At 40.0% G+C, this 14,960-nt stretch overlaps 1 protein-coding gene across 8 annotated transcripts in view; it reads left to right on the top strand.

The window, feature by feature from the left end:
• The window catches only part of LOC109034746 (uncharacterized), a 68,607-nt gene that overhangs the window by 35,275 nt on the left and 18,372 nt on the right, over positions 1–14,960 (top strand). For 2 of the 8 annotated variants that reach the window (XR_011900095.1, XM_019048045.2), the window contains one exon: positions 2,319–2,383. The exons of 4 other annotated variants lie outside the window; for them this stretch is intronic. Coding sequence is in view for 2 of the 4 variants with exons in the window: in XM_019048045.2 (XP_018903590.1) it covers positions 2,319–2,356 (38 nt within the window). In the remaining 2 variants the exon portion in view is untranslated. Of the gene's footprint in view, positions 1–2,318; positions 2,384–5,257; positions 5,325–14,960 lie in introns of all 8 variants that reach the window. 2 more of the 8 variants (XR_011900096.1, XM_019048046.2) reach the window with 1 other exon arrangement.

Genomic DNA, 14,960 nt, shown 5'->3' on the forward strand with positions numbered 1-14,960 from the left:
GCGTGATGGGTCATATACAACAGGTGTTGACAGGTGTCAAATTAGTAAGTCAGGGTCCGGTGTGTGATCGTAAAGATCAGTGTTTCAAGTCCAGCATACGTTTACATCTTACTCTCTCCTGTTCATTTGTGGCTTTTTGGTAGATATGTGCGTGCGTACAGACATCACAGTTTAGCGCTGGATCGTAGTACCCCATACATTTCCTTATCATGTATCATATTTTGCATGCCCGAATTTCTTTCCATGTATTTTTATGCTCCCGTCGAAGGTCAATCGTCAAGTCCGACGATTGGACAACATTTTGGAATCGGCACCATTTTCTTACATGAAATTATTCCTGGCTCATTTCAGAAAGAAAAATATATAGTGCTCTGGTGGATGAGCTAGAAATAGGAGTGTCTGATTTCAGAATGGGATCCAATTTGTCGTTGAAATCCTGATTTTTTTATAAATAATTTGATCACTTGAAATGCGTACGTGAGATGTCCGTGAAAGGAACGTTTAAGTATTATTTATTGCTTGAAAGAACATCTTATTTCCAAAATGTTGCAGTTTTTCACAAAGTGTAACATGTTCTCAATATTGATTTTTAAAAATCAGTGCACGGATCATTTCCATCAGAAATATTTCAGAAAAATTTTTTTGTTGGATCTATTTTTACGTTCAAAATAATGAATACTTCAGAGTTCTTCGTCAAGAACTTAAAAACCTTCATAATTGTTTAAAAAACCAACTGCCCTGTCTTTTGAAAAAAATCCTTATTTGACCTTTGGCCTTCGAAGTATTCTTATACGTACGAACAAGTAAGTATGAGACCAACTAGTTTATTTCCTCGGACAAGTAACTTGCTTGTCCCTCTTCCTGATGCATAGTTGACTATATTTTTTCCAGCTCTTCTTCGGAAAAAAGTGCATGCTTCTCAACAGCTTATTCAGTTTCTCACAATCAGTGTCCTTAAAATTTAAGCCATGCCTCATAAATCAATTGGACGTATCTCTGGCAAACGGAACTATGTTCAGTATGGCGTGAGCCCTGTTATGTATATATTCTTATGGATCTTAGGGCTCATGGCTTAATGCACATAGTTCCGTTTGACAGAAGTACGTTCAATTTATCGAATCACGTTTACGGAGAGTTATTACACGAGTTGACAACGGAAATCATGGGTGTGCCATGCATTTTATCAGTGTTTAGTACATGTTCACTTTACCACCGGTTTCTCGCGGGTGGGCGCCGCAAGAGTTGTCGATATGAATGTGATGCATCGATCGATATGCCGTTCAAACCTATGAAAAAAGATCGATTACTGGGGCGCTCGCAACGAATACCACAATAATCGATTCTTTACCGTAGTTTCAAACGGGATAATATCGATATTCGATGATCACGCCTCGCCACCGATGAAGAGGCAAGATCTGTTCTTTTATTGATGTTGAATATGTTCAAAATGCCTGTTTTACCTTGAGTTACACTTATCAACATTTTTTAACAGTCACCTGATGAAAAGTGCACACCCATGACTGTGGTCATTTGGCGCAGGATTTAAAATAACAACTTTAATTTAAGTTAAAATAAACGTTTTAGGAACGGAATCTTGTCCGAAATGAAGGTTGGCGTAAATTGACATTACATAGCTATCCTTTTTACGTTACGTTATCTCATATCGCGACTTCCAGCGTATATTTACATGTCAAGCGTTCAATCAGCGAATGGATATCCAAAGTAATCGAATAAATTTTCAAATGATATGCTCAATGCGGTTAACTTAGAACTCTTCCTTGAGTTTTTTTTTCCAAAAAGGAAAAAAAAGAAAAATATGTTAATCGAGGCTAAATGATGTATAGCTATTGAACTTACTTTCAGATGGGAATCTTTACTTTTGTCGTTTCAAGCCCGAATATCATTTTCCTTTCCGCCAATGAATGAGCCCTCACTTGATTACGCTTTCCCATAAAATCTGAAATTTTTAAGTCAACACCTTCTGATTCTACTGTGAGGATAAAGTCAAACCTATAATATTAGAGCTTATTTATCGAAATGCTGAGCCTCAATTATCGGCTGGAATGATGCTACACAAGCGCTAAAAGCTTTCAATTTCATAGCTTTTCGCATGTCTTGCTGTACAGTTTAGTCTGGAAAATCTCGAAAAGTCAGGGCCCTTTTTTTGTAAAATTGGCTGGAAATCCTGTAAATTAAAGCTGGTGCTCCCTCCTTGCGTTTTGCGATCTGCTCGGAGCTGAATTTTGTTTGTAAAGATTCTTCTGTTCCTATATTCTCGATTGGCTGTTTCTAACCTGGTTTTCACATTTTCTGTATAGCCTGTTGTTGTATCATACCAATCCCTTGTTGTTGTTGAGATGAGTTAATATCATCTTCTAGTCTGGTGAGTCAACATTTCTGGAATTCACTCACCAAGCGCTAACATGTTGTCCTCACGGTCTATGTTTCGTGGTGGATTCTTAACCGGTGGAAGAAGGATAACACTATTCTGCCGTGCTAAGGAAGGACGTCGTATGAGCCTTCAGATGTTGCCACATTTCCCTCACTAAAAGTCAAATTTACCGGGAAAATTGTGAATATTTTTAAACAAATTTTTCAGAAAATTTCGTTCGCGATTTAATCTATGATATTTGAAAATTTCAAAGAAAATTATGCAGAACTGTCCGCACAAATACATTTTTTATTAGAGGAAATTCGGCAACTCTCGAATGTTCATACGGCGTTTTTCCTTAGCACGGCAGTATTACCCAGTGGCAAGGCGTAAGCGATTGACTATCGATTTTTCCCTTTGAAGCTATGGTAAAGAATCGATTGTTGCTGTTTATCGATCCTTTTCCATAGGTTTAAATGGCAGATCAATCGATATATCGCAAAACTCGCCACGCCACTGACTATCACTAATACTAACCCGTTCACCGTCTCCGCGCGTAGGATTTTAATTTTTCAAAAAATCGAACGAAATTTTTTTTCTCATCCTAAAAAAAATCAAATTATTCAAGTTTAAAGGTGTGGTATTAACTTAACGTTCAGCAGGATGTGAGAATTAGCGACCCTTCTTTCTTGCCCTGACCTGACGCACCTTTATTTTTAGCGGTCGTGGTCGTGATCTGATCTCAAGGCTCATTTTCATGCCGGGCGATTTAACTCGAGAGGATTACATAAAAATAAATTACGACACTAGATTTTCCTCAATTAGGGGGTCAAGCGGACTCTAAAGTGTTCATTAGCATTTCTTTGAGAAAAAATAAAAACGCGCACAGCCACTCTTCGAATGAGCTCATTGAGTTGAAAATGATTCATCTAAGTTTAAACCTCAAAAAGTGAATGTGTATCAGCCTTGAATTCTGGGAAAGTCACGGTGAAATTGATGACCCAGTGTTAATAACTTGAGCATTAGTACGATTAACCGAGATTTTTGGTTGGAGGGCTGCCGCACATTTTCGCTGTGTGCGGACTTCGACATCTTTTGGGTTAGTTTCTTGATTTTCCACTCGAGAGTTTTTGGTGGGAACTTATGATATCGATGGCTAAAGTGTGAAACCACGTATCTACATTCAGATGCGATGTTTCAAAATTTCCGCTCTTGTTATATTATTTCGAAAAAGAACAAGCCAATTTTATAGTTCGGAATATATACAAAATACTTGATAACTGAAAGCCCAGAAATTACGTTCACTATAGTATTATTCCAAAGAAAAAATGAAGTTTGGCAGGAAGTCTGCAATACCGCAAACAGAGATACGTGATTTCGCAATTTACCGCCGTGCTAAGGAAGAACGCCGTATGAACCTTCATGCGTTGCCAAATTTCCTTTGATAAAACTCGAATTTCCTGGTAAACTTATGAATATTTTTCTTCCAGTTTTTCAGCTAATTTTGCTCGCAATTCCACCGAAAAGTCCTGAAAAATTCAAGGGAAAATATTCATGACTTTCTTTGCAAATGAACATTTTATCGAAGGAAATTTGGCAACTCTCGTATGTTCATACGGCGTTCTTCCTCAGCACGGCACTTTAGCCACCGATATTACATAAACCCTTCCATAGAACAATACTGAAACGCTGTATTCATAAACGCTGAACCAATAATTTTCCAAGTCTTGTTTGGCAGTGAGGAAGAGCAATCCTTATGGCACAAATTTCGGTTTTGTCTGCTCGAGCAATCCAATAATTTTGAATTACGATGCTATAACAACTGTTTCAACCTGACTCTCTAATTACGAAATGAGTTTAATGATCCCTGACCCACCGCTACTCTTTGATCGATCAACGCTCTTTTCCGTCTGCATAATGGCGTCGAGCAAAATCGCTGGGACGGATCCGTCATAGTGTATTTATCCACTTATTTGTAACACGCTTTTGGTGAAGGAGAAGGGTACCTAATCCGTTTAACTGGTTGCGGGCTTTGCTTTCCTGATTTTAGTCTTGCTATTCAACGACCCTAAGCGCCACCAGTGGACTGATTATCAAAACTGATCGAGCTAAGCGATAGACAAAGATGACAAAAAGAATATGGAGCGAGCACCGACAAAATTAAATTGCTGATTTAACAATTCAGTCGCTAAAAAAAGTGACAGCAATATTCCAACGTAGATTTCACAACAAGAAAATGCTACTTCAATCACTATTGTGAGCTAATTAAACCACGAGGGTGGTTAAAGTAGCATTATTTTGTTGTAAAATCTACATTGAAACATTTCAGTCACTTTTTTTAGCAATTGAATTGTTAAATCAGAAATTTAATTTTTTCCGTGAGCCTATTGGTTGAGACGAGTGTTTCTCACAGACCAAGGGGAAAATGATGGACTAGCTTTTCGATCTCTCGTGGGTAGCTATGTCCACTCCAGCCTTCTACCTGCTTCCACTAATAGGATAGCTCCATTTTCTCTTTGTCTTCTTTGTCTGTAGCTTTCTCTATCAATTTCAATAATCAGCCTGCAGTGTGGATTTTTGCAGTTGGTAACATTGTTCCTCTTCAATTGAAATGTATGTGAAATAATCGATTTAGATGAGGCAGCTTGCCTTGTCTGGAATCGATATTTTCACAAGATTCAAATGGAGCAAGAACTATGCTGCCAACTTGCACAATTAAACGATGTGCGAGGTCTTGTACATCGCTAATTTTTCCCCGATAAAACTTGTGAATTTCGTTTTCGGAATTTCTTCAAAAGAATTGCGCTCGCAGTTACATCTGTTTTACCTGAAAATCTCAAGGTAAAATATTCTGTAATGCTCTCTGTCATTAATATTTTTTCGCAGTAATTTTGGCAACAGCCTAACCAGAGTGACACTCCCTCGAAAATACAGTGAAATCGTGAAAAATTCAGTAAGTTTCATTTTCATTAGTTGACAAGTCGGGAAATGCCTTCAAACCTTGAATTTTGTTGCTCTGTTTAAATTTTTGCATAGCTCCAATCGCTCTCATCTGCCGTGAACCTCTGGAACTCGAATTCTTTGGAAAATTTGTGAATGTTTTTCTTGGAATTTTTTCTAAAACCCTGCTATTAACTTCTAAAACAATTCTCTAAATAAATGTTGGTAACTTTCTCGTAAATAATGGTTTTATTGGGTAACTTCTTGTAACACTCAAATGCTCGTTGGGCGTTTCTCGTTAGCACGGCAGTCATACCAATATCGGCAGAGCTCGAATTTTGAATGTGTCGCTTGCGACGCATTTTCATTCTCAGAAATCATTTAATAGTCAGGAAATTTCGTTATTATCGGAAACTCGGTACCCTGCTACTCTGCCGTGCTAAGGAAGGACGCAGTATGAACATTCAGGCGTTGCCAAATTTCCTTAGATAAGACACGAATTTCGGTAAATTTATAAATATTTTCCCTTCGATTTTTCGGATAATTTTTACGCAATTTCACCTAAAGTTCCTGAAATTTTCAAGGACACAAACTTTCCTCAAAAATAAACATTTTACTGAAGGAAGTTTGGCAACTCTCGACTGTTCATACGGCGTTCTTCCTTAGCACGGCAGTACTGCCATTGAGCGTTTCCCTTACAAAATAGTACGGCAGATACGTCATTGTTTGGAGTCGGGACCAAGGCCGTCATAAATTCTTATCTCTTTCCTCGGAGAGAAAAATCCAAGTCATAGTGTATCGGAGCTACCATTCCCTTCGGTAAAAAGAGGTCAACCTCCTGTCAATATTGCCCGTTGATTGGCGTGGCAAAGCAGAAACCGGTGGGTCGATAGTCATCCTCCTTCGAAAGCTCTGCGAGCCAATCGCTGTTTAATATCTTTGTAGGTTAAATAAGTAGTATCGACGCGGGTTTTCAGTGTTCCGCCCCGAATATTGTGATAAGCGCTCTGCCGTGCTAAGGAAGAACGCCGTATGAACATTCCAGAGTTGCCAAATTTCCCTTGATGAAACGTGTTTTTTTGACGCAATTTAAACATATTTTCCCTCGGAATTTTCAGATATTTTAGATTAAATTGCGCACAAAATAGTCTGAAAACTCGGGGGGGGGGGGGATATCTACAATGTCCCCAGTAAATTCGGTTTTCATCGAAGGAAATTCGGCAACGTCTGAAGGCTCATACGGCGTTCTTCCTTATAGCACGGCAGAATATTGCGATAAGCGCTCGAGTCCCAGCCGCGGGTCGCGAGCAGGGGTGAATCTTGAAAATTGGCAACGCTGCCTTTCCCCAGTCGAAAAAATGTCTAATTTTACAGTTACTTTCTAAGTTTTACTTAATGTTATTCTCAGAATGTGTTCTGGCCGGATTGTAAAATTATTTCATTCGTCTTATTTTTCATCCCGAAATGTCTTAAAAGACAGGAGAGTGAACAGAGGCGTGGCGTGCTTTGCGACGTATCGATTGATCTGCCACTTAAACCAATGGAAAAGGATCGATAAACAGGGTGTTCGTCTTGAAAACCTCAAAAATCGATTCTTTACCATAACTTCAAATGGGGAAATGTCGATAATCGATCATTCACGCCTTGCCACTGGAAGTGAAATTATAGCTAAAGGACCGTTTGTGGTGAGGGAAAAGGAGGGAGCGACAGGGTGTCTATAATTCCGGAAAGTCCGGAAATAGTACTGATTTTTAAGTGCGGTCCGGAAGTACTGAAGAAGTGCGGAAATTCTGAGAGAAGGTTCGGAATTTTTTTTCATTTTTTAGTCATTCTTCATCTTGTCGCAATTTGAGTGTGAAATTGAAATTTTTGGAATTTATCGAATTTTGTCAATGAACCACTAGACAAGGTACGAATTTCAGCATTCTGATACATGTTTCTCAACCAAAATTTCACGTAGAACACGATGCGCACAACGGAAATCACAACTACTTACGAAGCTATTTAATGATTCTTGATGCGTGAATTCTAACCACCCGCTCATGAAAACTCAATGCTCTACGTGATTCACATCGCGCGCTAAACATTATGATGACAGTCTCTGCGATATAAAAATCTGGCAACCTCAATCTTGACACTTCGGCTCAGCTATAGCAAATTGCTTATAGTTTGAACAACACATGGTGGGAAATGTATATTGCTCGATTGAGAAGCTTGCTGAAACCGTTGTAGTGCACGATTTGACTCACGTAGAGCTTTAAGTTTCTTGTGAGCGGGCAGTTTAAATTCCTCGTAACCAATGTGAAATAAAAACATTAACATCTTCGTCAGGATTTAGTCACGGCAATTTTCGTTGCGCGAATCGTGTTCTACGTGAAATTCTTGTCAAGAAACAGGTATCAGATTGTTTAACTTCGTACCTCGTCTAGTGGTCCATTGGAAATACTGAAAAAATACTGCATAACTGGACCGCGTTAAACAGAAACGAATCAAGCCACATCAGCTATTGCCAAATTTAACAGGGAACTTATATTTTTTACGAGAGAACGTCTATGCAGATTCCTTTGAAAATTTTAAGGAATATGCTTTGTATTATGGAAAAAATTCAATGGAATTTGCAGAAAAATCCGCACAACCGTTTTCGTGTAAAAAATTAAATTGCCCAATCAAGTTTGACAATAGCTGATGTGGCTTGGTTCCTTTCTGTTTAACGCGGTCCATTTATGTCGAGGAGGTACTGAATTTCTTGGGGATGTACTGAAAAATTACTGGAAAAGTACTGATTTTTGGCTAGCCTGGTTTCGTAGACACCCTGAGCGAGCAATCTAGTCATACTGCGGCATCAGGCCTACTCGAAGCTCCTTCATTTCGTTGAATATGCAATTTGATCTCCGGGGAGTTAAAATAGTTGCTCGAAGTCAACGTATCTGCGCGCGACGCTCGACGCAGCATTAAAAATTACTAGACTTGTGAACCACGGATAAGCGGATCCACTCGAAGTTCCTTCACTTCGGTTGGGTATGCAATTTTATCTCCGGGGAGTTTAAAAAGTTGCCCGAGATCAAAGCATACCTACCCATGAAGTGAAAAAAGAAAACCATCCGTTTCCACAGTTCGTCTGAGAAAATTCTGATTTTCGAGGTATGCGCGAACTGTTCGTCAGTCTTATACGATCAAGGAACTTATTTGCACCCAAGAAGCGAAAGAATGGAAGAAACGAAATAGTCAAGCCGCATTTAGCAATGACTTTATTTCATTTCGAACCTGCCGTAGATTTACATAGAACCTGTTGTAGCAACTAATTATTCTCTCCGAAGGGGAAAAAAAGAAGTAAACCTTCAGATGGTAACAAGTTAAACCTCGCACTTGGCCTTGCCACATAGCCGACGTCGAATATATATTTTAAAGTATTCCGCTACCGGCAGATACTCAGATGTGCATCGAAGGCGCATAAAATGCTGCAATGATGAAATATCCAAGAGGTAAAATTGGCACTAAAATCACATAGGCTGCACCAAACGAATCATACCTTCGTCTACGAATTTCGGGTCTATTTTATCGTAAATTTATTGAATTTGTCTCTGGTCAGCCAAGAGTGTAATACATTTTTCTTTCTCAAAAATGTTGTTCGGAATCACTTTGATTTTAGAGAAACGTAATAAATATTCTCCACCAAAATTTTCTTGTCCTCCGAATGAACTTTTTAATACACTCTTTCGTAACAGGGCTGCAGAAAATTGTGCATTGATCCATTAGAGCGTTCGATTTTTATCACCGGAAACTTTGCAATCTCTGGATTTTCATTCGGCGTCGTTTCCTCAGCACTGTTCTGCCGGGTGAAGGAAGAACGCCGTATGAGCCTTTAGACGTTGCCAAATCTCCCTCAACAAATCAGGAATTTTCTTGCAAATTTTCAAATATTTTTCTTCCGATTTTACAGAGAATTTTGCTCGTAATTTGATGTAGAGCGCCTGTAAATGTCAAGGAAAAATGGATTGCATTTTGCAAAAAGGAACCAGGAGCATTGCGATGTTGCTAAGATTGTGCAACTTTCTTTACCCTGCAAATCTAAACTGATCATCTATACAAATTTTATCTTTACCGTCAATATACAATGAATTCAAGAAGAAACTAATCTTTTTAAATATGATTATTTCCATTATTTCAGTAATTTTGTTGCGAAGAATGTATGTTACACAATCCTAGCAATATTGGAATGCTCTCGGTTCTTTTTTGCAAAATGCAGTCCAAATAATCATAACGCCCTTCATAAATACATATTTCCCGAGGGGCAGTTTGGCAACATTCGAATGCTCTTACGGCATTTTTCCTTAGCATGGCAGTGTATAGTGTTATTAAGCGTTAAACGGCGCACCCGAATCTGAAAAGCAGCATCGCTGCCCGCACCTCTATCAATCCCATAAAATGACGTAGTGCATAAAAACAGACTAGTGATGAGTCAGTCCATTCGACTGACGTCACTCATTGCAAACTCGAAAACCGTCCCTCCGCCCTCGAGCAGTGTTGCACAGTAAAATAAAACTGCTTCCATGAAAACTACATTCGTTATTTCCGAACTGCTCGTGAAGTTTAGCAATAGTTGTACGTGATGCATCGTTAACGATTAAGTATACAACATTAAGAGCGGAGCTTGCATTTTGCCGATTAAACTCGAACTAGAGCTTCCAAGCGTTTTGTTGAAACCAAAGTGAGGCTGGACTGTTCGTCGTGAGCAAAGTGTCCTACAGAAAATTATGTTATTAGAAGCGTATCAATGGCTAAAATTCGATGTGACGTACCTCTTTTGTGGTGCTCTAAAATCTCCACCCCTAGTTTGTTTTCGAAGCGGAACATGTCAACGTTATTGCTTCTTTTTTTTTATTCAGAATATTCTACTATCAGAGAAGAAAAATCAAGGGAGTTTCAAGAAATTACGTTGTCTAGTTTTCCAAGGAAAAAATGAAGTATGACTGGAAGTATACAACGTCACCAACGGAGACTTGTGGTCAAGCCGTCTCGAACTTAAGCCATCGATATGGGATCAAGTGCAACAGAAAATAGCCGAGTTTCTTTTAGAAAACAAGGAGTCTGTGGGTTTTCTCTTTTTTTGCATGGAAGAAATCCCTAAATGTCGCTACGTAATTAGTTTTATCCGTTGGATTGATTTTACCATTTGGAAACCTTTTGTCAAGTAGGGAGAGTATCTCCCAAAAAAGAAATAGGAAAGGGACAGAAGAATGGAAAGAAACAGAAGGAATCGGAGTGTATAAAAAGGAATCCTCAAAAATTTGAGTGTTTCGTCCATACATGGTAGACTTAATGGACCTAGCAGAACTAATGATTTTGAAAAAATTTCCACTTATTAGAATACTTCACTGTAGCAGTTGATCAGCACGAAAATACGAGCCATACTGCCGCGCTAAGGAAGAACACCGTATGAACATTCCAGAGTTGCCAATTTTCCTTCGATTAAATTTTTGAGTTCTAGGAAAGTTATGCATCTTTTCCCCTGAAATTTTCAGATGTTTCAGATTAAATTGTGAACAAAATTGCCCGAAAAATAGAGGTAGGTTAAGTATCTAGAATTTTCTCAGTAAATTCTTTTGGTATTGAATGAAATGTGGCACCGTCTGAAGGCTCATACGGCGTTTTTCCTTAGCAAGGCAGCATAGGCTCAGGCCCGCGACTGGTAATTAGTGGTCCATAATTCGCATTCTCAGATTAAATGAAGGTGGCTATTTTGCCCGAGTTTTTCGGCGCCGGAGAGGGGCAACCACTCACGAATACGCCTCATTGCCATGAAAAGTGAGACTGACGAGGCACATACGTGCTAAGAATTGTTAGTGGCATCAGGATTACGCTACGAGACGTGAATCGTATGAAATCAAGCCCCTGAAGTAATAATTTTCGAAACTGGAAAGACTCGGTTTTCTTGAGGCCTTCGCTGATGTAGTTAACTTAATCTCATCGACTGAAGTGTCCCTCACTCAGAAGTCTACTTAGGTTTTCGATTCAGCCCGTTTTACTAAGGGAGAGCAGGGTGTTTAGCATCTGGAAAAACTGGAAAATATTAGGAATTTTGGCCGATCAGGAAAAATCGGAAAAATCGGACGTTTTATCAAGAATTTTTCTCACTTTGTCAGAAAATTTAGTTTCCGTATACAATTATGCAATAAATATAGTTTTTACGAGAAAAATCAGGAAAATATCAGGAATTTTCAAAATGAAAAAAATCAGGATTTTTCTATAAAACATCAGGAAAAATCAGGAAAATATCAGGATTTTTCAAAATTAAAAAATACTAGACACCCTGGAGAGTATGCTGAATAACCAGGACTTTGATTCCTTTTACTTTAATGTACCCGTGGGCCCATAATGAGCCCATGTAGCGTACTCATGTCTCAACTGTGAAACCACGTATTTCCATCGTGGTGCTTCTAAATCTGTGCTTGTTTTATGTAACTAAAATAAAACCGGTCAAGTTTTAATAATCCAAACAACTTCTAAGAGTCCCTCGGATGGTTAATGGCAATTTGACAAAAACCGGAGGGTTCTTTCAATAAAATTTTCCAGTCAGACGCTTCTGAGCCGATTTTCCGGGGTGTCTACCGTACGGAAAAAGTACAGATACACTGAGAAAGCACGGATTTTGGAAGGTCGGTACGAAAGCACGGAAAAGGTACGGATTTTCCGCCTGAAGGAATGGAAATTTTAGATTTTCACGATTAACTCTAAAAAGTAGCCTTGGGGGTATGCGATTTCCATTTATTAGGTCCCTGGTTCGATTCCTCTTGTTTTTCGGTTTATTCCTTCGTCATTCGATCATTCCTCTTTCCCATTCCGAATGCAGATAAAAATGCGTGTGAGGTGAAGGAAAAGCAAGGATTTTTAAGAATAGCCAAAAGTATGAATTTTCGGATAAGCAAGGAAAAAGCAAGGAAAAGGTACTGAATAAGTGAGGAATTTGAATGGCAGGGTACCAATAGACATCTTGGTTTTCTCAAAAATTCATCCTTGTATTTACGGGACTCTAGTAATTACTACTCTCTTCGCTATCATTGTAGCTTGTAGCCCCCCCCCCCCCCCCCCCGAGTCCCCGACGCTGTCGTGGGTAGGCAGTTCGGGGTCTCGGAGCAATTTTTCTGCCCGCCGGCTAAGTTAAACTTTACGCTGCGCTGGCGCCGATATGCGATATGCAGCCGTACCGAGCCGGTGCCGCTGGAGCATCGCCCACGGATGGAGCACAGCGTCGCGACGCTCTAAATTGCGGCGTGGCGCGCGTCGCGGCGCGGGCAGCAGCTCCGCCAAAGGTCTTCCTCCACGCGGCCTCCCGGGAGCTCCAGTCTCCTTGGCCGAGATCCCAGGTCCTCAGGTCCTGCTTAATGGCGGCATGCATGGAGCCCCTCCCCCTCCCCCTCCCCCGGTCAAATTGTAGCCGAACCTTGGTTATGTCACTCGTGCGGCTACGGCAACGAAAGCGAGCAAGATGGATCTCATGGGAGGTAAATCCTCGTTACCTTCGGATCGACGACGCGTATAAGTAGTAGTAGTAGTACTTATGCTAAGAGGAAAGAAGCAGGAAGCGCGCCGAGATCTTTTATCTATTCGTTTTTTCCCAGACGAAGGAGCGTAACTCCATTCAAAGGTTGCCAAATTGGCTAAAAATATTCGATTCTTTACTAGGATGCATCCTTGCAATTTTCGTCCATGCTTTTTCTGATTTTTGCACGGAATCGGAGGAAAAATCAGAGAAATTATCAGTTTGTTTTATCCATGCGTCGTTTTCCAGACAAAGGAGCGCAACTCCATCCTAAGTTTTCCAAATTGACTTAAAAAATTTAATTTTTCTACAAGAAGGCATCTATGCAATTTTTGTCCAGACTTTTCCTGATTTTTGCATGGAATCGGAAGATAAATCAGTGAAATTATCAGTTAAAAATGTCCAAGATTCGCCTCATAAGAATGAAATTTGCAAACGGAAATGGCATCATTGATATGAATTTACGTTCTTTCGTGAGAGGAACGACGTTCTCTGCCGTGCTAAGGAAAAACGCCGTATGAACCTTTCGACGTTGCCAGATTTTCTTTATCAAAAACCAAATTCACTGCGGAAAATTTTGAATGTTTTATTTCGAATTTTTCAGATTATTTCGGTTCGCAATTTGATCCAACGTATCTGAGAATTTTACCGATGAATATCCATAACTTTTCTCAAAAATACATGTTTTATGCGGAGAAATCTGGCAACTTTCGAATGTTCATACGACGTTTCTGCTTAGCACGGCAGATTCCGCGGCGGCGCGGCGGAGTGTTTCACACGCGGTTGATCGTTTTCTCACCGTTTCGTTTTTCACGGTCACGGGCGCCCCCAAGTCTGGGGCCTTTTTTTCAATACTGCCGTGCTAAGGAAGAACGCCGTATGAACGTTCGAGAGTTGCCATTTTCCTCCGATAAAATGTTAATTTTTGAGGAATTTTATGAATATTTTTCCTTGAAATTTTCAGGAACTTTAGATGAAACTGCGAACAAAATTATCTAAAAAGTTGGAAGGAAAATATTCATAATTTTAGCAGGAAATACGTGTCTTATCAAAGGAAAGTTGGCAACGCTTGAAGGTTCATACGGCGTTTTTCCTTAGCACGGCTGAATACGTCGATGGACAAAGCTCGGAACCGCGGATCTTGAGTTCGGTGTCTCAAAATTTTAGCTCACATTTTACTTTTTTGCCGAGTCAACTTTATAGCTTGGAATTTTTACAGTGTATTCTGCTAACGAAGAGGAAAAATCTAGGACATTTCCAAGAAATTACGTTGACTGATTTTCTGACGTGGAAATAAAAGCTGATACGTCTGCGACGTTGGAAACGGAGATACGTTGTTTCGCACTTTGTCCGTTGACGTATCGCTGACCATCGGATTTTTCTCTCATGTACCTCTAACGCCTCCGCTAAGCGTCCGTAACACAGACTGAGAGTATTGAAGTCTATACCCTCTATACTCTGTGAACACAGACAAAAAAAAAATCCTCACACCGATTTTAGCGTTGCGTACCCCAGCCGTGGGCACCACCTTCCCGTGTAACGCAGGCCGAGACCCCCTTTCCTTAGAGCGTTACGTATTTTATTATATCTGCCTGTGGCCAAAAAACAATGGAGATGTTGCATGTGTGAGGAATTTACGATTTGACTGTAGATTCTTTTGTAAAAGTTCGCGAGAAACACCATGGTCCTACTGGTTTTCTCTGAAATCAACTCCCCCCAAGCTCAAAAAAAGCTCTCAAGTTGAGGCCAAAATGGAGGGGATATTCCACCCTACCCTGAGAGTCCACCTCTGGAGGTTTGTCTTGATGTAGAGGTGGACTCTCAGGGTACGGTGGGATATCCCCTCCATTTTGGCCTCAACTTGCGAGCTTTTTTTGAGTTTTGGAGTTGATTTCTGAGAAAACCAGTGGCACCATCGTGTTTCTCGCGAACATTTACATAAGAATCATCAGTCAAATCGCAAATTCCTCACACATGCAACATCTCCATTTTCCTGGCACCGATTTCAACTTTACGCACCCCAGCCCTGGACACCCCCTCCCCTGCAACACAGGCCTAGATCCCCTTTCTTTAGAGCGTTACGTATTTTATTATCTCCCCCTGTAGCCT

The sequence above is a fragment of the Bemisia tabaci genome, chromosome 6 (assembly GCF_918797505.1).
Source record: "Bemisia tabaci chromosome 6, PGI_BMITA_v3".
Lineage (NCBI taxonomy): Eukaryota > Metazoa > Arthropoda > Insecta > Hemiptera > Aleyrodidae > Bemisia > Bemisia tabaci.